General features: G+C 41.2%; 3 protein-coding genes and 1 long non-coding RNA gene across 19 annotated transcripts in view; all 4 read right to left on the bottom strand.

The window, feature by feature from the left end:
- Nucleotides 1–5,419, bottom strand: part of mybpc1 (myosin binding protein C1) — a 33,190-nt gene extending 27,771 nt beyond the window's left edge. For 9 of the 13 annotated variants that reach the window (XM_037981118.1, XM_037981111.1, XM_037981113.1 and 6 more), the window contains exons 1-2: nucleotides 5,154–5,419; nucleotides 1,096–1,122 (exon numbers count right to left, since the gene is read on the bottom strand). In XM_037981118.1, coding sequence (XP_037837046.1) covers nucleotides 1,096–1,122; nucleotides 5,154–5,175 — 49 coding nt within the window. In that variant the 5' untranslated portion in view covers nucleotides 5,176–5,419. The remainder of the gene's footprint in view (nucleotides 1–1,095; nucleotides 1,123–5,153) is intronic. The other 4 variants (XM_017411580.2, XM_017411582.2, XM_017411583.2 and 1 more) reach the window with 1 other exon arrangement.
- Nucleotides 5,420–9,400: 3,981 nt separating this feature from the next.
- LOC108233215 lies at nucleotides 9,401–10,034 on the bottom strand. The gene is made up of 3 exons (XR_005234390.1): nucleotides 9,740–10,034; nucleotides 9,559–9,643; nucleotides 9,401–9,478 (listed from the first exon to the last, which is right to left on the bottom strand). It is a non-coding gene; the product is annotated as an uncharacterized LOC108233215 (long non-coding RNA).
- A 114-nt stretch (nucleotides 10,035–10,148) lies between these two features.
- On the bottom strand, nucleotides 10,149–12,428 carry spic (Spi-C transcription factor (Spi-1/PU.1 related)). 2 transcript variants are annotated; one of them, XM_017411528.3, is made up of 5 exons: nucleotides 12,276–12,428; nucleotides 12,079–12,166; nucleotides 11,874–11,995; nucleotides 11,670–11,775; nucleotides 10,149–11,587 (listed from the first exon to the last, which is right to left on the bottom strand). In XM_017411528.3, exons 1-5 carry the CDS (start codon nucleotides 12,312–12,314, stop codon nucleotides 11,103–11,105), a joined length of 840 nt encoding a protein of 279 aa, XP_017267017.1. In that variant the 5' UTR covers nucleotides 12,315–12,428; the 3' UTR covers nucleotides 10,149–11,102. The 2 variants fall into 2 exon arrangements, with proteins under 2 accessions (XP_017267017.1, XP_024860747.1); XM_025004979.2 differs by having other exon boundaries at nucleotides 11,670–11,772.
- A 5,487-nt stretch (nucleotides 12,429–17,915) lies between these two features.
- On the bottom strand, nucleotides 17,916–22,736 carry si:ch211-214j24.14 (uncharacterized protein LOC559160 homolog). Of its 3 annotated transcripts, none has more exons than XM_017411664.3 (2): nucleotides 22,419–22,736; nucleotides 17,916–18,930 (listed from the first exon to the last, which is right to left on the bottom strand). In XM_017411664.3, exon 2 carries the CDS (start codon nucleotides 18,781–18,783, stop codon nucleotides 18,127–18,129), a length of 657 nt encoding a protein of 218 aa, XP_017267153.1. In that variant the 5' UTR covers nucleotides 18,784–18,930; nucleotides 22,419–22,736; the 3' UTR covers nucleotides 17,916–18,126. The 3 variants fall into 3 exon arrangements, with proteins under 3 accessions (XP_017267153.1, XP_024860689.1, XP_037837018.1); XM_025004921.2 differs by lacking the exon at nucleotides 22,419–22,736 and adding an exon at nucleotides 21,988–22,194; XM_037981090.1 differs by lacking the exon at nucleotides 22,419–22,736 and adding an exon at nucleotides 20,426–20,556.
- Between the last annotated feature and the right edge of the window lie 640 nt (nucleotides 22,737–23,376).

The following is a 23,376-nucleotide window of genomic DNA, read 5'->3' as shown; positions in this document are numbered from 1 at the left end:
ACGTAGTGTCAGCTTGTTTGCCATTTTAATAGGAGCTCTAGCTACATCGGGAAGCTGTCAGACTTTTATTAACTCAAAATATATTTTATTTACGTATAATTAGTTTTTGACCCTGTTTATGAGCTGTGGGATCATGCTGACTTCACACCTCCTTTCAGAGTCAAGTTTGTGATCCAGCAGCTTTATTCTGTTGCCATGTCATGGTAGCAAAGTACAAAGACGACAACTGTATTTAAGCCTTAACTAAAATGTGATTTTAATAATTGTTTTCAAAATATTATGTTTTTTTTAATTGTTTTTTTTGAGAAACATAACTCAGAAATGAATAAATAGAAACATGGTTTAAATAGATACACGAAATGACCCCACTCTACTTACCTCTTGCCATTTTCTTTTGTCATTAGGGCTGAGATTCAACTTTTTGTTTATTTTGATGTATTTTGTATAGATGGCATACTGTATTGTATTCTGACACTTAAAAAAACAACCTGACTGCGTTTGTCAGAAAACATGCCACCCACCGACTACGATACTAAATATCGCAAAGCCAGCAAAATAAATAATAAATGTGAACTTTTTACTAGAATTATTTTTAGTTGGACCTTAAACACGTGAGCTCTCTGCTGGAGCCTCAAGATGCTGCAGCTCCAAGGTCAAACCCCAGCGCCTGCTGAAAGCCTGTTAGATGCCAGCAACGAGCTCACATGGGACGGCGGGGGGCATCAGCTGAATCAACAAAGAGGGATCAGCTGGCGGGCGCGAGGAATGTAAGAGATGCTGACAGCTTCGTCACAGATAACTCCAAAAGGCAGCAGCACGTCCATACTGCTCCATCAGCTCCACATTTACACTCCTGCGGGTCCGTGTTTGCACTTTTGCACCACTTTTAGGCCTGTCGTGTCTTTTCAAGTCGTGTTCTTTTCTGCCTTCTCTCCACGCAGCTTTCTGTTTACAATTGTAGCTGTTTGGTGTGTAAATTTCAGCAGTTATCGTGGAGATATCCTCTTTTTCAACTGAATTCTAGAGGATCGTTCATATTGGTCAGCTCTAATCTGCTAGACTGTGAGGTGACAGGGGGATAAGATGCAAACTCACCTTCTGGCTGACCATTTGGCGTCTCGTCTGCAGAAAGAAAAACAAAACAATATCAAACACGACAGTAAGACTTCTTGTGGTATGTCTTTAATGCAATCAGAATTATCACCTATTTGATTTTTCTATTTGAACACGGTGACCTTACTTTATTGATATCTATTCAAGGCAGATTATCTTTGTGCTGGATGACAGGCTCCTCATGCTTAGACATCATCCAGAATTAACTGATTATAAAAGACACCTCCCTGATGCTGCGTTTGTTTGCCCTCTGCCGTGTCTAGACCTATAAAAATAATAGTGATAGTGCTTTTGTGAGGCATGCAGGGTTAAGTAATAATGTTGGGGGGGTTTTTTGGTTGTGTTCAGATGTGACAGCTTGTTTAGTATTCGCAGAGAGTCATGAAACGCTTCTCTGTCCCTGCATAAAGGGATGCAAATTAAAAATAGTATTCTTTAAAGGAATGTATATTGCCTGCCAGGATGTAAGCCAAAGATTTAAATGGAGATCTTGCATGAAGTATACTTTGAGGATAGGTCTCAGCTACTACCACGCTAAATTTTAGCTCAATATCTGTAAAACTGGCAGAGTTGTAACCATTTTTGGTATCTGGAAGTACTGGGAGTCTCCAAAATGTCGCAAACTGTTTACATGAGAAAACTCAGATAAAATCCCGACTACAATTTGTATAGCTTGTTTAGAGACTCATGTCAACATTTGAGTTTTCTTCAACAGTGGTTTTCTGTTTCCCACTCTCCCATAGACTGAGTGAAGAACCAGGATAACAGCTGCTGGAGCTCAGTCTGTCCCATCTCACCTGCTAAAGCTCGGACCACGGGTGGTGGTCTCTCTCTCTCATTATTCTCTTTCTTCACAGTCACTAAGTTTGTGAGGACGGCCTGCTCTTGGTAGATTTATACATGCTCCATACTCCTTCCATGTCTTGATAATGGATTTAATGGGAATGTTTAGGGCCTTGGAAATCCTTTTGTATCTATCCCCTGACTTAGAATTTTTAATAATCTTTTCTCTGAATTGAATCAGGACAGGAATTAGGTCTTTTTAAAGGGGGTAAATATTTATGCAGCTACTTATTTTACATCAAATATTTTCATTTAGTCGGTATTACTCTGTAGAAATTTAGTTTCACTTTAACACTGAAGGTTTTTTTTTTTGTATAGATTTTTTGTAAAGACGGCCAATTTATAGTGATCATGACTGATTTATGACAGCAATAAAAGCAGAAAACATCCAAGGGGGTGAATACCTTCGCAAAGCACTGCAAATCCCATATTCGTTCTACTTTGTCTTTAATAAATATTAGAAGAAGCGGGTTAAGAAAATGAATGGATGGGCAGATGGACTTTGGATTTATTTGTGTCCCTTTTTTTCTTCAACAAAATGTGGACTGATAATTTCTGTTACATAGGACATACAAGATTAACTAAAACGAGGACACTAATGCGTGACCTATTAGATTACAACAATAATTACCAAAATAATCATGTCATTTTTGTCCAGACTAACTGCCTACATCAACCAGTGTAATCTGACCCAAGGCTGCCTATTAACAGAAATAAACTGAAACCTACACTGAGCTCAGGACAAAGGCATTAGAAACAGGATAGGTCCGGACAGAGAGGATCTGAGCAGGAATGAAAATGTCTTCTTGATTCAGAGCAAACTGAACTTGTAGAAAAAAAAATATTTTGTAACTTGACTAGTTAATATTTTCTCAGCTTTGAAACTATTTGCATCTATTTGTAATGATTCCCGAAAGCTTTTTTTTTTTTTTTTTTCTAAATTAGCCTGACTCCCACTTCACTTCCAAACAATGTGTTGCTGGCCACTGGACCACAATCCTGCAGGGTCACTTCATCTACCCAAGAGTGGGCCACGTCCGCTCTCTGTCCCATCGCCGTGGAGATAATGAGAGTGGAGAAAGGTTTTGTTTTACCTCTGAGGATTTCAGTGCAGCTGACTGGGCGGCAGGTATTTGCAGCTGTTGTCTCTGCTGACTTGCAGACAGAATGGCTCATAGTGGTTCAAATGAGAGCCAAACTGCCAGCAGCTTTGTTTTTTTTCCTTTTATAAACCTCTATGATGCTTTCAAAGATGATTCGATACTCACAATTTTTCTTTTCTTTTACTTTGACTTTCTGTGTTGATGGTAACTTCTCATGGTTCAGAGTAAATGGGAGCTGAGGCTGGGTGACAATCAGCTGCTGACAGGCCTTCACCTTTTTACCACAAGTTTGATTTGTGGTGTGGTGTTTCATAACACAAAACAGCATGTTCAGAGGACAGAGTCGAGGGAGGGTGACAGACTGTGGTAATAGTAAATATGATGAGGTGACGACACGAGTCTTACTGCCGTTGGCACTCAGAAGTTGTAAGCGGTGAGAACAGTCCTAGGGGATCTGTGGGCACAGGGGGCAGAGGTTTAACGGGGAGGTGCCTGACCTCGAAGCGAGCCATCCTGAATGGAAAGTGGCTGGGCGATGTCTGTTTTGGTGCGAGGCACAAAACGAACAGGCGGACGAAGAGGAGGGGTTGGGCAACAGTGGAGGGAGATGGCAGAGAACAAGGCATGGGGATTAAAAGTCTGCTCATTCTGAACTATTCCAGGGACAAGAATCCAATTCCCAAAAGGCCCACAGACGACTCAGTGAGTCCATCAATTCAAGTTCGGACCGTTTTAAGGCTTGGGAGTAGGGTGACCAAAACAGCGGCACCGCCCCTCCTGTTCTTCAGCTGTTCAGGCACATTTAAAGAACAATACTTTTCCACTCATTTATCTGCTGGTTCGGACGCTATTTATGGGTAGTGTTTGTAGCAGACAGGAATCTGCTGTTTCTATTTTGCCATAGCTTTGTCTCTGGGGGGATCAGGGATGTTTATGGCAGTGGCTGAACATCGTAAGGGCACCTGTGCTGTATGCAAGCCGTCACATCAATTCATAAACAATATTTTCTCAAGCATAAATGACCTAAAGAAGAAGGGAGTTAAATTAATTTCATGTACAAGGGGGTTTACAACTTCGATTCCAACTGAATTATGACTTAACTTTAAACTTAATGCTTTTCAACGGACCATATATTGGTGATCCATTGTTTTTTTTTTTAAAGAAAAAAAAAGTCAAAGCATTTTTCTTTCACCGCAAGCTACATATATCGGTGTCTAGCGCTACTCTAGATAGACCGCTGATCCTCAGACAGAAATTAAAAACCTGAATGCTCCCTTCCAAAGGATAAACAATACAATCCAGTTGCTTTACATGGGCATGTCTGAGTGGACAGCAGCTGGCCTATTGAGGAGCCAAAGTGTAATATCATATTGTAATGACAGACACAAGCAGATTAGGAGCATTGATGGACAAGATGGTACAGATGAGAGATATTATGTCCTGAAAGAAAGGTTCAGCGCGAGGTTGGTACAAAGGATGGGTTAAGATGCTGGGGTAGGTTGAATTTGGGCTTAAGTTGTGGGCGGGGAGGAGGCAGATCTCTAGGGTCGACGAAGGCTATTCCTGCTCTGCTTCTTTAGTCATCACAAAGGCATTTAGAAGATGTATCCTTGAATGGCTTCGCTTCATTGTAATTGCATCATCCTTCACGAGGAGTTCGCTTGTGTTCCGGCTCAGCGCTCATCAGCATGCCTCTTCGTCATCTTGTCTTTTTCCAGTTGGATCCATCTGTTGTGCATACCCCTCAGGCAACAATACCATCCATCCATAGACCCCCTAGATTCTCTTGCACCCAAGATGGCAGAGACACGCATGGTTCAGTAATACAATACCACTGTCAAAGTCACTTTGGAAATTCCTGTTTACAAGCTGGCAGGCGAAGCTCAAAGTGATGGATGTGCTGTGCTCAGTTAAAGACATCAATATAAATAAAACCTGTAGTCACTGAACCATATCACACTTCTCCACTCTTTCATAAATTGTTATTTGTGCCTAGACATTAGTTGAGACCATCATTGCAGCAGATAGCCTATGTTTTGGCTCAGTTTTTGCATGCTTTGATGTCACTGTTAAAGGCACTATCAAAACTCCTACCTTTCTTTGTTGGCTCTGGCATCTTGAGCCGCTGGCAAAAAAAAAAACCTGTCAGGGATTTATGCAGTAGATACAGTCAGATCAGTGTGACTTGAAGGCGATGGAGCCCTCTCAGTCCAAGAGGGGCAGATGGTCGATAATTACAAGACTGCAGCTGGAAAAACAACTCTTGGATCCCTCGCACCACAGTGATTGGAGCTGAGGAGGATACAAGGTTTGAAAATGTTAGTGGGGAAGAAAAGGAGGACCGGTGACAGATCCAGGGGGGTGACTGGCTTTTAGGGTTTATATTGAGAGGTGGCATGCTCCTCCTCTCTGTGGTGGAGCCCTTAGCTACAGCAGCAACATCATCAAATCGCTGACAGATTTGCAAAACAAAAAACAATAACACTGGTCAGTGTTTTTTGTGTCTCACAGCAGTTTTCTACATGTAATTTTTAAAATAATTACAGCACCTAATATTTATAACAGTGTGAAGACACTGGTGTTATACAGTTTGTCACACTTAAATATTTCAGATCATCAAACAAATTTACATATTAGACAGAGATACCACAAGCAAACACAAAATACAGTTTTTAAATGAAGGTCTTTAATATGAAAGGGGCCCGTGTAAAAAAGTGATTGCCCCCTAAACCTGGTAACTGGTTGGGACCCCCATAGCAGTAACAACCGCAATCAAGCATTTGCCATAACTGGTAGTGAGTCTTTTACAGCTGTATAGAGGAATTTTGGCCCACCTATCTTTGCAGAGTTGTTATAATTCAGCCATATTGGAGAGTTTCCGAGCATGAACTGCCTTTTCAAGGTCATGCCACAGCATCTCAGTTGAACTCAGGTTAGGACTTTGACTAGGCCACTCCAAAGTCTTTATTTTGCTTTTCTTAAACCTTTCAGAGGCGGATTTGCTGATGTGTTTTCGATCGTTGTTCCGCTGCAGAACCCAAGCGTGTTTGAGCTTATTTACCACTGCAATTTTTCAAGGTCCTGAAGCAGCAAAACAGCCGCAGCCCAATCACACTACTACCACCTCCATATTTCACTGCTGTAATGATGTTCCTTCTCTGAAGTGCTGTGTTACTTATACGCCAGATGTAACGGGACACACACCTTCCATAGAGGTTCAGCTTTGGTCTCGTCAATAGTTTCACAAAAGTCTTGGGAATTATCAAGATGTTTTGTAGAATAAACTGAGTTGTAGCCATTTTTGTGTGTGCTAAGGTTGATTAGATGTGGCGGCCACCTTGAATTGGGTTGGCTCCAAAGCTTAACAAGTTGAGTTTTTTAAACTCTGTCCACTGGCTTATAATATAATTTGCTAAAAGACAAACACACACACACACACACACAAACAGGCAATTACATTAATGCCTGCCTTTATTTATGTTCATTAGAAAAACTTACCAACTGCAGTTTCTAGTAAACTTTTGTCAGATAGGATCATTTTAAAAAATTTTATTTTAAGAAACTAAGAGTAATTAAATACTTCTTGAACAAACTTCCCTAAATGGTAACATTAAAATGAATTCAAGTTTTCTGCACTATCACTTTAAGACCGGAGGGTGGGATATAAAAGGAAAATGTGTTGTCATTGTCACAGGTTTGAGGATGATGTAAGAATCTCCTGGCATCCCGGGATACTCTCAGACGACGCGCAGCGTATTCTCAGAGGATCTGTGGATTTATTCTAAGAGAAAAGTTGGATTTGACCAGCAGAGATCCAATCCTGATCCCACATATCTATTTAATCCAGAGAGAATGCTTGTCAAGAACAGCAGGCTTAAGGACCTGGCAAATAAAGGTTGTAGGGATGACTGGTGGGAGGCCTATACTTAGAAAGTTGTCATAAACTTTGACATTTGACACGTGCATCTCACATGAAGTTGGTTTTATTGTAAATTATGCAAGTAAAGTAGCTGCTTTTGTTTTTGAAAAGCTCATCTGAGACTCAGATGTAGACTTTGTTGACGTTGGGAAGATGAGCAGCAACAAGCCCAGACTCTCTTTTTTTATTTACTGAAGTAAGATCCTTCTCCTGAAGTTTTTGTACAAGTAAACTTAAAAATACCAATAATCCCTCAGACAACTGTACGGTTTATTTAGGACAAGGGGCATCTCTACAATGCAGCTTATATTCTGCTGTCAGAAATGTACCTTCACTGAGGCTTTTAATTAAAAGGACACCCCATCCAAAACAATCACCTTTGTTTAGTTTGCTGCTTTTTTTGGCAACACACCCCCCACACCATCAGTTTGACCATTTATAACAAGAGGTGTGCTTCAGCAGTAAACGCTCAGCTCGGGGAAGTATCACGTGGGTCCTCTACAAAGAGCACAAAAACCATTTGGTCTTGCCCCGGACGCCAGTGAGTTGACATCACGGAGGCCATTTAGACATGAGATCACAGCATACAGACACAATGTGAGGCCTTGTGAAGGAGAACACTGACACCTTCTGGTTTTTGAAACACTTGCCAACAAGTCAAGGGCACATCAGGCCATAATGTGACTTTTTTTTTCTTAAAGGGAATGGTGGTCTTTTCTTCTTACTAAAATATATGGTAGAAAATAAACTATGTGTGCAAATTAAGTGAATTGAAGTTTACTCTAGTTTTTGAGTTGGAAATGATCAGGAGTTCTAAAATGGTGTATTCATAATTCTACTTAAATATTTAAGAAACTTCCATTAACATTAACCTATGAAGACTTGGAGTGTTTGATAGCATTTATTATTCATTATGTCATGACTTTGTTAGAATAATCTATAATCTGTCACCCGGCTAGACAATCAACAATCATATTCAATTAGAACTATTTGTTTCAGTCTGGAAACAAACAAACTAAGGTCTGTAGTTTCTGTGACAATGACGGATTTTACCTCCATATGTAACAAAGAACAACAACCAGGACTGTAGAAACAAAGGGTTTTAATTTGTGCTTTACAAACTGCAGGGCTGAAAATCAGCTCCGACAATAAAAAGCATCTCTGAAGTGAAGCTAAAACAAAAGTAAATACATCACAAAAAGGAAAAATATAATAAAATCTACACTACAAAAGTCCCTTGACTGAGCTGCCTTTAGGTTTTTAATCATATCAATCATATTTTGACATCACCTCCTAACTGTACAGCAACTTTTAGTTTTTGCTTACATGCTTTTGTTTTCAGGGACTTTGAGGTATAAGGAATAACTAAAAACACAACAGAATGCATTTATACTGTAAGTTTGACTTAAATGTCAGCCACTTTAAACTGCTGCCTTATTTTGGATTTGTCTCTAATAGCAAGAGGTTAAGAGTGAGAGTAGAGTCTTTTAAACAAAAAAAAAAATCTACAAATGTCGGCTGTGAAACTTCTGCAGCGACATCAGAGTGTCTCGGCTGAACTGGTAGGTGAGCTTTTTCTTCACCTTGAAGATGTGTCCGGACCGGGCGTAGTTCCTGAGAGCCCGGGACATCTTCTGGTAGGTCATGGGCCTCTTGTTGCCTTTCCTCTGCCCCCACAGCTCTGCCACCTGGTCCTTATTCCTGGACGAAAAGCGGAAAACCCCGGCCGCCGCCGGCACCCAGGACAAACAGTGGGCCATGCTCGGGTCCTCCAGCATCTCGAACAGGAAGTGGAAGAGTCGCAGCTTTCGACCTGCAGGCACTGAGCAAGCTGTCACACATGATGAAGGGACCGTAAAGAGACACTTAAAGGAACCTTTACACCAGCTTTGCCAAAGCTGTTACTGGTGGTTACAGTTAACCATTTCTTTAACTACAGCAATTCCCAGAAAAATCTTTTCAGTCGTGAGTGCAGAGAATAAAGTAGCAAACACTGTGGTTATCTGATAGATATGTAAAATAAACCACTGTGCCAAGCCAGGCTCAGCTTCACTGGGTTTTACAGTAAAGGGCAGGTCTCTTATTTGCTCTCTTGGTATTATTTCCCTCAGGCTAAAAGCAACGGTCATAACAACAATATCTAATGACCAAAAAAAGGAGAACTCACCTCTCCCCGCTGCTGTGGCTGGGTGTTTTGCTGATACAAAGTTTGGCAGTGACCCGCACTCAGACAATGATGCTGTTGTGTTTTGACTGGAGGCTGATTGGACCTCGTGTGCTAGGCAGGTCTGAAAAGCGGGTTTGCTGCCCTTTGATGGAGGAGAAATTTAAATGGCATCAACAGCATCGTGCCAGACTGCAGAGTGTTGAAATGTGGCGGATGTGCGTGTCTTTCTGCACGTGGAAGCAAACGTTTCTGCGCTCACCGACGGCTCGAAGCATGTCCAGCGTTGATCACATGTTTGATGCACGGGCACGGGTCTCTCGTGCACAGGCACAGCTGCAGAGAAAAGGAGAAGTTTTTCAAAAGACTGCATGAAATTCCACATTAGAATTATTTTTCCAGCCTTCTCCTTTTACCATTTTCTGCAGTGCTTTGTCTGTAGTACTCCTCCAGGAACTCTAAGATCACTTCCAAATCGGACTGAGTCTCCTGGAAAGAATTCTGATAAAAATTTAAAAAAAAGAAGTCAAAATTAGCATTGGAAATTATTTAAAGAGGTGTTTGAAGAAATTGCAAAGCTGCAAGTCTTCTGTTTACCATCCCAGATGAGTGTTTGATGCAGTTGAGCTCTTGCAGATTGAGAGAATTTAACACAACTGAGGTGCTCAGGTCCTAGGACTCTTCTTATACCACCCTCATCCGTGCAGGTCGTTTTCTGCACCTTGGGCTGTCTGGAACAATGACCACCAAGACCGCAAAGCCCCCAACACCAGCACCAGTTAACCCATCAACAAAGCCTCCCGGTACTGACCACATCCTCCCCGCTGAGGCTGATAAGACCCAACTGGAGGCAACCAGAGCTCTCCTTTTCAGGAAAAAAACACAGTTGCTGGCATAGTTTTCCTCACAGGATGTGTCTGAAGTTTATATTCTGTGTGCCTGTTGTAATATTTCATCGCAGAGCAAACGACAATTTGAGTAGGTAATGAAAATGTGGCTGCAAGCATCGCCGTAAAACTCATTTATTTGCATTGTGTTTAAGAGATTTCACAACAAATAAAAAAAAACTAATAGTAAAAATGTATTAATACATAACAAATATATACATAGTAAATACAAAAACCACTTAAAAAACCCAAATGTGTAATTTTTAAGAATGTTTATGCAGATGAAAAAACTTTGATTACTACTTTCACAACTAAATCTTGTCAGTATCACCTCTTATGTTCTTTAAATAATAAAAAGTGGAAACATTTGCAACGTGTTTTTGAACATTTAGTTCTACAATTTTACATTTGGGGTACATTTTTCCAAAACATTTAGTTATGAATAAAATCAGTTTAAATATGAATAAAAGTAATGGTAAATTACATGTAAGCATTGTTATTTTTTTTATTAGTATCCGTCAGAAGATTTATTGTTCATTTCCATATTTGAGCACCTGTTAAATCACAAGATGATGAACTGATTTTTACTAAATGTCAAAGGATTTTTCTAAAGGTCAACCTTTCGACGAAACAATAAATTGTTTAGGTTTGCGTAACTAAACACGTAAAGAGTAACTTCATCCTCTGTGAAGCCAGTGTAGAGTCATCAAAAAACCCTCAAAAACTTTCAGATCTTCACTATAAAAAAAGAATTTTCAATTAAAAAAAACAAACAGTTTTATAAACATTTACAAGTCATTTCATGGTTCTTAAATACTAGGCCTAATTTAAGCAAATAATTTGTTGTATAGAAATATCTGACACTCTTACATAAATTTACACATGATTTTAATCATATTTACAGATTATTTACAGAAACAGCTGAAATCTTTGTAATTTATTGCTGAAGGCTGCAATGTTTTTCTTACTACCTAACAGTAAAATAGGTGACACCATGCAGGATCTCCAGAGAGCTTAAGGGAATACAAAACTTGATGTCAAGTGTTTGAAAGAATCTTTCTTTCTTTGGCAGATCAGAGTTTGGTCAAGGTGTGTGAGGCGAAGCTTGAGGCCAGGTCGTAGTCTTCCTGCTGCTGCTGGTAGTGTTCGTACCAGCTGTGCCAGTCCGCCGGCGCCGAGCTGCAGTAGCTCTGCTCGGACGTGTTCTCCTGCTGGCTGTGGACTTCCTTCTGCGTGGGCTGGCAGGGCAGGTGCACGGGCACCTGCGCGGAGCCGAGCCTGTGCAGGATGTCCGGGTTGAACTGGTAGGTGAGCTTGCGGCGCACCTTGACGATCTCACCCGTGCGGCTGTAGTTTCTCAGAGCCCTCGCCATCTTCTGATAGGTCATGGTCTTGCGGTTGCCCTTGCGCTGGCCCCAGCACTCAGCCAGCTTCTCCTTGTTCTTGGAGATGAAGTGGAAGGTGCCGCTGCCGCTGTCCGTCCACTGTATCGAGTCGCCCATGCTGGGGTCGTTCAGAGCTTCATGGAGGTATTCGTAAAGTCTGAGCTTCTTACGGCCTGAGGAGACGGAGAATAATCTCATTTAGTCTTGGGGTAAACACAAAAAAATAGGTCTTCTCATATATCTTAGCATCATTACCTTTGCTGTTCCTCTGTGGTGGAAGGATGGAGAAGAAATGTGAGGATTCGTTCTGGGCCGGGTGGCTCAGGGAGACATCAGGCATGACCTGAGACCAGGACTGCTGCTGAAAGGTTAAGGGTTTAAAGTAAATCCTTCTTTCTTGTATCAGTCGTCACACACTAGCCCTCCAAACTTATAATACTGATTTTTTGCAGTACTTACAGCTGTCTCGCTCCAGTCATACGGCGAAGCTGAAATATCGAGCCGATGTGGGATGTGGTAGCAGGAGATCTGACACTGGCCAGGTGACTGCTGGTTAACCAGGGTCTCGTAATATTTGTAATCTGAAAGAAAGAGAGGATGCATCAAATATCAATAAATACTCAAACAATGGGGGGAAAAAATACAACGTAGACTGAACATGTACCTGATTCGTAGTATGGATTATGTGAATGCTGCTGAATCACGTCTATTGCATCCTGAAAGTGCTGGTTGATGTCATGGTCTAAAGATGCCTGGAACAGACAGAGAAAAATAATTCAAATTTCATGCAAAAAAAAAAAAAGGTAAAAAGTTGCATTTTAAAGCTTACTTTTTTTTCTTAACTTAATGAAAGTGACTCACCAGCTTATATGTCTGAGTGTTTCCCTCACTTGAGGCCATTTCTATCCTTAGCAAGCGAATGCTGCCACTCTTGTGCAGGTGCACATCTTGCTCAGGTGTATATATACGCCGCAGACCTCCAATACCTGTTCGCGGCTCGACCACATGAGTAGGCAACGAGGGCCAGTCGATTTAAATGCGTTAATGTCGTACACTTCTTCTTTCCTGGAAGCAGAGATCAGATCTGAGCATCGCTCTCTCTCATATTGTTAAGATCACAATCTGCGAACAACAAAAAGCTATTTTACTGCAAGCTCAAGCCAGGAATACCACCAATTTTCAGCCTGACCCAATAATTTGCATACTGGGCACAGGATACATAACTAGCATCCACGATATGATCAGGGTCGTGCAGTTAAGCACTTTAATGTTTGAATTTGAGTTTATAGAGCTTCAAGAAGTAAGCCAGTTTTTGTTTTTGTTATTGTTGTTGTTTTTTTGCATTAGAAAAAAACAAATAGAAGCTTGCATAAAAAAACTTAAATAAATTTTTACTTAATGTTTGACCTTTTAACTACTAAGATGTTATTGTGTGTTTCTAATCCCCCAATTCTGTAAAATTACTTACAAAAAGTGTTAAATCAACACAAACGCATACATTTGCAGAACAGCAATGTCGTTAAACTCTAATGCAGCATTCTGCACTCAACAGGTTAACTTGCAGAGCTGAAGGCAAATAAAAGAATGATAAATGTTGCGAGTGTCTAATTTACCTAAATACTGTGAACACAGCTTCACGTAGACGTGATTGTATAAGTTAATGGTTAATACTGAAGTGGGGATGCTACTGTAAAACCAGCTCATGTGTTTCTTTCTCTAACAAAGCCAATCCTCCCCTGTTCAAATAAACACAGGTTTTTCTTTTTTTTTTTTTGAGAAGTTATTTATCTCAGGGCCGCAGTTTTAAATATCAACCGACGTGCTCCTGAAGTTCCCCTTTCAGCTCGGTAAAAAGTGTCACGGCAGGCAGGTCTGGGCTGAGAACATGGATTAGAGCTTGAATTAACGGTTACATAATCGAAATCAGATGGGATTTGTCTTTTCATATATTTTATTGTTTTTACTTTGTAATTTTTTTATTTTTTTTTTTTCGGTATTTAAAATAGCACCTTGTAACAGAGGATGACCACACTGAGTGTGTGTGTGTGTGTGAAGCATACAAACATGCCTTTGAGCGTGTGTGTGTTCTTCATGCATGTGTTTCCTGTCTATGCGACAAGCTGATAAAAACAAAGAACCACAAACCTTGTCCCCTCTCCCACTCCTTCTTTCCCTGTTTCCATTCAGGGTGAAGCTCCATAAATTAGAGACCACAAGCTGTCGGGCTGCAGTTGACAGATGGGTGCTGCTGTTGGCTCTGCATGGGATGAGGAATTTACTCCATCGGCCTGGGGTTCGCCTCTTTATTTATCATGTTCTTTAGCATTATATAATCTGTTTATTACATTTCAGCACTCAAATGTCCTGTGTACCTGAAAACGACTGAACTATATCGCATGTTGCAACCAGAAAGTAACATGGAAGCTCATTCATACATGTGTTTTAATTAAAAAGTGTAGATTATGTCAAACACCATCTGCCTAATATGGTCAATATCTGCAGGTTCATTAGTTAAAAAGTGAAATATGTAAAACTTATAAATCCAGGAATAACCACCTGCACTCTATTCTATTCTCTAACTCAAAATCAGAAACCATTTGGGGAATAAGGAAATGCAAACTGAAAAAAAAAGTATTGATTTTTGCATTTGCATTTTTTTTTACCTGCATTTATTAGTAAATAAAAAACAATTCTTTTATTTCAGGCCTACAAAACATACAGACCTGCTGTGACTGGGGCAAGTCAGCACTAATAATGAGGTGAAACCAGTAATCTTTATTCAAACGGGTTAATTTAACTATCATTTTGTCCAAAAACATTACCCATAATGAATAAGTGAGTTGTTGTTTTTTTTAGGGAGTAAGAATGTGCATAGCATCTCAAATTTGTTCACAAATGCAGAGGTAAATCAGTGAATATATAAGAAAAAAACCCTCAAAGACAAGTTTTTGCTGCTACAATGCACAATATCATTAAAAGATTCAGGAAATCATAAATACAAGGCTGTAAATATAAACATCAAGACCCATCATTTATCAGTGGTTTATTTCACAACATGGACAAAGGATTGCTTTGGGAAAATGTTGTCAGCCATGCTAATATTGAGTTACATGCATTAAAAAAAGCCTTATTTGTCCAGAGGCAACAAGGACTCTTCTGGAATAAAAAGATGTGAGCAGATTAATTATTATTCTAGATCTTTTTTTGGAGAAAAGGAACACTATGTCCTCTGAACCAAAGACAAAATGGACCATCAAGGACTATCCGTCATAAGTGCCGGTGTAGGGTTACACTTCTCTAATCACAGCATTCATGCAGAAAAACAAATGGTTGTTTGTCTCCTTTGTCTCTATGTGTCCCTGGTGATGACGGACTTGTGACCTGTCCAGGGTGTACCCCGCCTCTCGCAGTGACTGCTGGAGATAGACACCATCTCCCCCTCGACACAGAAAGGAGAAGCGGGTCATTTGTTTTATTTTAGAGCATAATCAAAAAGGCTTCTCTAGAAGTCGTGAAATGTAAAACCTGGTCTGCACCAAGACATGCCTTCAGTGCTCTGTGTGGGACAAGGGTTGCACAGTTGAAGACAGCTTTGCAGGAAGTAAAAAGACATCTGAAACACTGATTAATGGATTATGAGATTTAGTGGAGCGTCTCATGTCAGATCACATTCTGAGGTCAGGTCTGTCTGACAAAGGTTGGGATCTTATACGCTGAGAAGTGATGGTGAGCAGATGAAACTTCTACTTATTGTCTTTACAAGAGATATTTTCTAATGTCAGGTTATGGCAGTAGGAGCTGTCTACATTTCTTGGCATTTTTGCTTAAAATTAAATGTAAAAAAATCACCAAGTTTCCCTGTTTCACTTGCTGTTTTTGCGAACAGTAACGCAGTTTTTTTCAATGCTGGAAAGTGTTTTAAATGTTGAGAGGAAATGGAAACACTACAAAGCAATCTAAACTGAAATTACACTAAGATGATGGGATCTATCTTATTTATCATGTTTTGTTTTTTTTCTGTAGTCTTATTCTACTCTGATACATGCTCTTTAAAATACATTACATGGCTAAAAGCATTTGGCCGCAGCTGTTAATTGTTCCACTCAGGGTTGGAGCTGCGGCTCTTATCTCGAGTGATAGGCGATCCTAAAGCTTCAGCGTACCGAGACATTTTGGGTAATTTAAGTTTCCAGCTTTGCAGCAACACTTTGGGGGGAAGGCCCTTTTCTGTTCCAACCTGACTGCGCCACAGTGACTATAAAGTCGCGGTTGGATGAGTTTGGTGTGGAAGAACTAGACTGGCCCTGGCTTCAGTCCCATCCAGCACCTTTGGGATGGACCAGAGACTGGAACAGAGACTGAGAGCTGGACCTTCTCATCCAACATCAGTGCCTCTTAGATTGGCTGCAGAAAGAATAGGCAGAAACCTTGCAATGAACCCCTTATTTTACCATTTAACTTTGTATTATATAGCAGTGGAGTGGTTATCAGTGTCTCCTCACAGGTTTGCATTTTAATCGGTGTGAAGATTACATGTTCTCCTTGTGCATGCATTTGGTTGTAAACATGCATTGTAGGTTCAATGGGAGCCCTGATAGATGTCTCTGAGTGGCCCTGCGTTGGACTGGTGCCCTGTTCCGGGGCGTACATTGTCTCTCGCTCAGTGACAGCCGGGATAGGTACCTGCTCCCCCCATGACGCTGAAGAGGATTAAGCAGGTACAGAAAACAAGCAAGTGAGTGTATACCAATGAAATGACTAATGTAGCCTAAGGAAAAACTCGTTCTTTTACCATGAATGTATCACAACGTCCTCGTCTTGTATTGCATTGTGTTATTTGGTTAGCAGAATTTTTTTCCGGGTTTTTTAAAGCGGGGTTTGATTTGTTAAATTATAATGAAGATGTTTCGTTTCATGCATAATTCATTTTTTCCAGTTTGACCAATTTAAAGTTTCCCATTTTATAATAGTTATAAAATGCATTACTATTTACTCTTTAAAATTCCTTTTCTGTGTGTGTGTGTGTGTGTGTGTGTGTGTTTAGAGGGGTGGGAGTTGGTAAGTAAAATGACAAAGCTGGCTGTATATTCTTGTTTATCTGTGAAGGTAGTTTGTAATTTCTGAGCTGCAGCTGTATCTCTGCAAACAATGAAGCACTTTCCTTCCCCTTTCTCATTTCAATAACTGCGTGCATGTGTGCTGCGGTGTGGGAGCGGCAGGCAAACCGCAGCACAGTCAACCCTATTGTTCTTCTTTATTTACTGGCACTCGATGAAAATCAAGAAGTGACAAAGCCATTCGCGGATAATCGGTCTATTTGCCAAAAAGCTGCTGTGACCGCAAACTTACAATCATTATCTGAGTGATCGCTGTGTCCTGGATGAGTACATCAGACAAAAAAAAAAACAGTGCTGGATGAAGCTTGCTTAGTGTTATTTTTTTTCCATTGTTTCAAACTTGTCTACAGTAAAAAAAAAAAAATCTTTACTACTCTGTTTTCTCTGAGTTTAACTGAATCTTTCACATTCCCGACACAAAAAGTTCAACAGTCTCCCAAACTGGACCGGTATTAGATGCGCTGCTCAGTCACACATGAGCTGGAAGCAGATTTGGTTATCTGCGTCAGTGTTTTCCAGCTTGAGGTTTTGGATAACAGTTTCCAATAAAACCAGCCACTGGGCTGTGTTACATCATCAACCAATGCAGAAAAAAAAACTCATCTAAAAGAGATTACTGGAAGCCCAGAGGCTGCTGAGGTAGATTTTACAACTTACGGCGTGCAGCGCTGCTGAATGTAAATTTGAGGTGTTGCAAATCAAACCCAGGCAATAAAGAACACTTGTGTCGATCCAATCGCTTTCAAACATGTTTTATAGGTCTTTGCCTGAAATACAAAACAGTTCTTACTCTTTCAGGGAACGGGAAACTAAATATGGATCTAAAAAGTTTTTTTTTTTATTGGCACGCACATGTTCTGGCAAAACATGTTGCAGCTGAATGTCGTCATTCAAAATTAAAGGCCTAGCGTTCCCTGAAGAACTGCATGTCACCCGCCACATTCCGTGCCGAACGCTCCTTTTACTCTGAAAGTAGCAATTTCCGTCAAACCTCATAAATCAGACATGAGCTCATGCGATCCTGTGAGATCTTGAGAGATGAGCAAGTGTGTGTTGAGGATGGCTCTCAGCTACTACAACGCAAAATGTAGCTCAATATCTGTCAAATTCACTGAGTGATGGCCATTTATTGTGTTTGCTGAGGTCACTTAGCTGTGGCAGATGTCCGTAGATGCACATCCAGTAATTACGTTCTGAGAATTTCATTAAAATATTTTACTAACACTACAAACAAATGAACACACAAAGACAAGCAAAAACAGTATTGTCTTTTGTCTTCAGTGGCAGGCAATAAAACATAGTAATATTTAATTTACATATATATATATATATATATTGGTCTCTGATACTGAAATAAGGAGAGTAACATTCACACACAAAGCCGTAACTTTTACATTACAAGTTTTTATTTCAACTGAAGTTTCTTTAGGGATTGAACAGAAAAACAAAAGGCCATGAGCTCCGGTGGGACATGAGGTAGAACAAAAACGAATCCAGAGAAAACATCAGTATCCAGAGTTAGGAGAGGGAAGTGGAATAATTTGTTAGGAACAGATTAAAAAACAGAAGCGATGTGGGATTATAATAGATGTTTTCTACTTTTTGCAGTAGACCACGGCACCGTAAGCCACCACTCCGACAACGGCCACTAACGCTGCGCCTCGGAACAGCAGCTCAGAGGAGCTCAGAGATCTGGTCTTTGGTGCGCTCGGCTGCTCCTTGGCTTTAACTGAATGTTCCTCAGTGTCCGGAAGGGGGACGTGTGAGAATCCAGGTTGGTCCGGACCCCGTTCTGGAGGCTCTGTGGCTGTAGGAACAAGGATAGAAGGTGGGAGAAGGCCCTGAGTGGGGTAAAGCTCTTCTACTTCAGAGGTTGTGGCTGAAGGGACCGGGGTGGATGTTGTGGAGGGGGGGTCCAGTTTGACAACAGGCAGAGGAGGCAGAGCCATGGGGGGAACCACTTGTCTGAACTCCGATGGCTCCCTCTCAGCACGAGGCTCCTCCGCTGACGCCAGGACCTCCTCAGTTTCTGGAGCCTGGAGCATGCTCAGCACGCTCGCCTGCAGCTCCTCGTCTTCCTCCTCCTCCTCCTTTTTTCTCCATCTCCTCTCCTCCGCCTCCTCGAGCATCTCCGCCTCCTCTCGCTCCAGGTGGACCATGTCAGAGTTGGAGGAGTGATTCTCCTCTCCGGCTAGAACCGCACCGTCACTGCTGTCAACGCTCTTGGTGTCCTCCGGGTCTATGTCGCCCATGGTGGACCAGGACTCGGCCAACAGACTCTCACTCTGCCAGGGTCCAGAGCTCTGTTCCTGGGTCAGAGGCAGGGAAGCGGGGCTGCCTCCTCCATTCCCCCGGCGGGACTCGACTGGGGCCTTTCCCTCCAGAATGAAGACTGTCTGCTGCAGAGGATCAGAGAAGGGACAAACTCAGTGTAAAGTCCCAAAGAGCTGGGAAGTCCCTGAGGGTTTGCAGTTCATGGGCATGGGTTTTTGATTTATTTGAACCCTTCTTGGTTCCAAATTGATTATACAACATTACCATGTAGCCACAATGACAAGAAAACAATTTGGAGGAATAAGGTGAGTGTTTCAAACCTAAGAACACTGTGCGGACTGTCTGTGGTGGTGATAGCATTGTACTGTGGTATGGGTGCATTCCACAAAGTCAAAAAGTTTGCCTCCAAATTCTTCAACTTTACCTCGACAACTGAAACTTGGACCCAACTTGGTGTTCCAACAGAACAACGATCCCAACACACATCAGAACTGGTTTCTGATTGGGTAAAACAGCTAATATTATGCTCCCAGAGGGGCCCCGACCTCAAATTTACTGAAAGTTTGTCGACTAGGCTTTTATTTAACCAAATACTGAGTGAGTACATATTATTTCGACGCTAAGTGGATTAGAGAAAACTCAGATTGTGCAACCAAGTCTTGTATTTAAAAATCATTTAATGACTCCACTCTAACCAAATAACTCAAATGGATCATTAAAATCTCAGTTAATATGGCGTTCCAGCTCTTTTTCTTCAGACAAAAAACACAATTATCTGATCCTAACGAACTGAATCAAAGAAAACTGGACTTTTTTTTTTCTTTCAGATGTTTTGCTTTTCATCCAAGGAGTTTTCTTGGTTTTTAAGCTGCTATAGGATAAGAGAACATCAGGAGCATCCAGATGAATAACCCAGCAACAGCTGAAGAGCTTCAGATTCGGCACCTTTCAGATTTGAACCGATAAAACCAAGAATCAAAGGAAGGAAGTCCAGATGCTTTCGATTGAGTTTAAGTTTGTAACTGAGAATCTACACCAAAACTGTCTCGTTGTTAGACCCATCAGACTCATATCTTACAACCCAATTCATGGATTTACAGCTTACATTTGTGTCAAATTTCTTACAACCGTTCTTCTACCAAATACAGAAGACCTGTCCTTCGAAAAAACCAACAAAAGTCCCTGCCGGTTGTGAAGACGGCATCTTTTATGTAGGAAATATTTGGAAAATTCAATAAATTTATTATGTAGTTTAGTTTTGAGCCTCTCTTGCTCAGTGTTTTGTTCTGCCACGTATGTGCAGATAATTAAAATAATAAAAAAAGACCAAGTTAAAGTTATCGATAATGTGCAACACGACTCCCTGCGCGTCCGTTTTGCCCGATTTGTTTGTGTTGTCAATGACACCGGCGTCTCCCCCATTGGAAAAAGTTGCTCACTGGCTCCTGAGTGCTGCAGCGGCTGCGACTATCTATAGCCTCCTCTTGCATATCTTACTATGTTTAGGTGTCTATATTTCCATCTGTCGACCAAGAATGGAAGCTTGTGGGCTCCGAATGGCCTGAAAGGGTCGGGTCACAACGTGGAAATAACACATCACAATGATGTTCGTCTTCCCACCTTTCATTCTGCAAAAGACATAAACGTTTCATCTTATGAAGAACTCCTGAAATCATGGGTGTCGCGGCGAACGTGGCGGTTTTCAGGAATCCTTCCCGGACACACCTTCTGGTCACACGTCGACACTCTTGTGCTTTGACTACAGTAACCCTTCCCCCCTGGTGCCAGTCCCAGAATACATATTTGTAACGCTCGCGCTTCACTCTCTAACGCTGTCATGCTCACAACATTTGGCTCATCGGAGTTCTTCCTGGCTTTAGAGTTGGTCTCTTACAGACAATAAACCCTGCGACAGACTCCTCTTGGCTTGAAGAAATGGTGAAACTATACTGAACCTTAAAGATGTTGGAAAAAATATGTAATTAATGGTGGCTGTGGAGTTTAAAATGCATTCATTAGGGATTCATTAGGAATAGGGAAACTCCGGTGCAGCTTTAAAATTAAATTTGACCCTTATTATCTGGGAAAATGTATCTGCTCTTGAAGCTAGGTGCTTAATAAAAACAAGAAAATAACTTAATGTAAAAACAAGAAAATAACTTAATGTAAAAACAAGAAAATAACTTAATGTCAGCTGTTGCCTTGAAAGGTGGACAGTTGTGTAATTGCTCTATTGATGTTAGCAAAATAACTCATAAATCACTGCCTGGGTTTTAATGAGATTTAAAAAAATAATCTCTGGAAACTCGTTACTTCTTAGAGTCAAGATGGTTGCCACAGTTAATCGACACAAAATGGCTAAAAGCCATTGGATTTTACAAGTATGGAGCTAAAATGTGTTGTAGTAGCTGAGAGTCCTCTCTAACACATGTGGAAGTGCTAACAGATCATATTTTAAGCGACACCATGCGATATGCCTTTATTTAAGGACTGCTCCTTTCGTTTTCTTTGTGTCTAAATGTTTTATGCTTTTCGTTTACCTTTTCTTTCATACTTTGCAAAGTTTTTTTTCAACAGGAAGAGCTAAAAACTGCATCACCTTGAGAGGGACCAGAAATTCTGATCAAACGGGGGAGAAAAGCATCTGCAGTGACTGTAATTAATGTCGAAATTTTAATGATTCCTGTCAAATTAGACGATTTAATTTGTTTTTGCGCTTTGTTATTAAATGTTTTAGTGAGTTCACTTTTTTCTTTCTTTTCTCTGTGATTTAGCAGCTTCAAATAACAGGTTTGATTAAGTCTGGCAAATAAATATTAACTGGCTGGTGAATAATTTAAAGTCACTGCAACCTAATTTACGGCAGCCTGCTGCTGTTTCTTTGTTATTTTTGTACAATTTTTTTTTAAACTTGTTTACTTATTTACACAAAGCTTTTCCAAGCCTCTTGTTCTGGCCCGTTATGCAGCAGTTTTAATATTTGTGCAATGAAGGTTTCTGAATGAGATATCACGCTCAGAAAAACTCTCAGCTACTTCAAATTGTAGCTCAATGTTTAGAAGGATTTAAAGAGTTATAGCCATTTTAGTGTTAGTGGATTAGCCGTGGTGGCCATCTTGAATTGGCTTGACTCCAGAAGTGTCAGTATTACCTTCTGAAAGTTTCTGATAAAATTCCCTCACCTGACAGGGTTTGTGGCCTGCAGATCTGTGCGGAGTCCCAGCAGCAGGCCTGATTTAAACACGGTAAACCCCTCAGGCCTGACCTACTTGAGCAATTAGCTCCCTGCTGATCCTGTCCCAACAGCAACAAGCTCTGAGGTTTAGGGATCCAGTCTCTGGGCTAAAGTGGGGATATTTAGCCACCACCGTTTAAAGAAGGTCAGCGTTCAAAGTCAAACTGGGAGATTGTGTTGATAAGATAAGGAAAGAAAAAAAAACAAACATTTCCTGTTGCTTCACATTTTGCTTGTCATTAAACCAAAACAGCACCTATTTGATTTTCTTTTATTATTTTAAAAATGCCGAACAGCAGGGTGATTCGGCGTTACGGGTTTGAGTTACTCAGCTACATGAGCGGAAAGAAGAGAAGGAGAAAAGAAATCCCAGCATACCTCTGTCCTCTGAGGGTGACGCTGCTGGAAGAGGAGCAGACCAACTTTCAGAGGCAAAGCTACAGATCAGCAGAGAGGCAGACATGCGTGATGGTGCTGGCGGCGGAATAACGAGGTGGACAAGCAGGAGCAGGAGTCGCCCTCCCTCCTCGCCACCACCACCACCACCTCACAAATCCATGACATAAGAGCTGGCAGGAGAGCGAACAGCCACTCTGTGGTCAGACTTTGGGCCGTTTGTTCGTGATGATCGATACGCGAGATCACCGGCTCACAGGGGGCGAGGGGGCGAGGAGGGGGTGAGCGGGCTCGCCTTGAGCTTGACCCTCCAAACAGCAGGTTAGAAAGCGCAGCAGGCGCCGGGGGACACTGAGTGGAAAAAAAAAAAAAAAAAAGCATGTCAGACAGGGAGAGAAGAGCTGTTTCTAAAACTGAACTCTCCAGCTTCTAGTTCCACCTGCTGGCAACATGCGCCGCAGAAGGACGGAGAAGGTTTAATAAGACGAGCCCAAGATGTTTGTTTTTAACACCCGCCACCAAAGGCAGGCGGGGATGTTCCTGTCTGTCTGTTAGCAAAATATCTCACGAACCACTGGATGGATTTTAATGAAACTCTCAGGAAGTGATCTCTGGATATACATCTACAACTGATTAACTTTCGTAGCCAACCCCATTTAAGATGGCCGCCACAGCTAACTGGTATTAGGAAATACAAAAATTGTTACAACTCAGCCAATTTTTTTAGATACTCAGTTCAAATCTGGTGTGGTAGTAGCTGAGACTCATCCCCAACACATACTCTGAGCACTGACTGATCGAGCAAGATCGGTTTATCAAACTGTGCAGTTACTTATTAGAGTCAACTGTGTCTGTCTGTTAGCAAAATATCTCATGAACCACTGGATGGATTTTATTAAAACTCTCTGGAAGTAATCATTACATTTCCATCTTCGACTGA

The sequence above is a fragment of the Kryptolebias marmoratus genome, linkage group LG18 (genome assembly GCF_001649575.2).
Source record: "Kryptolebias marmoratus isolate JLee-2015 linkage group LG18, ASM164957v2, whole genome shotgun sequence".
NCBI classification, from domain to species: Eukaryota; Metazoa; Chordata; class Actinopteri; order Cyprinodontiformes; family Rivulidae; genus Kryptolebias; species Kryptolebias marmoratus.
This window is presented reverse-complemented; position numbering and strand designations above follow the sequence as displayed.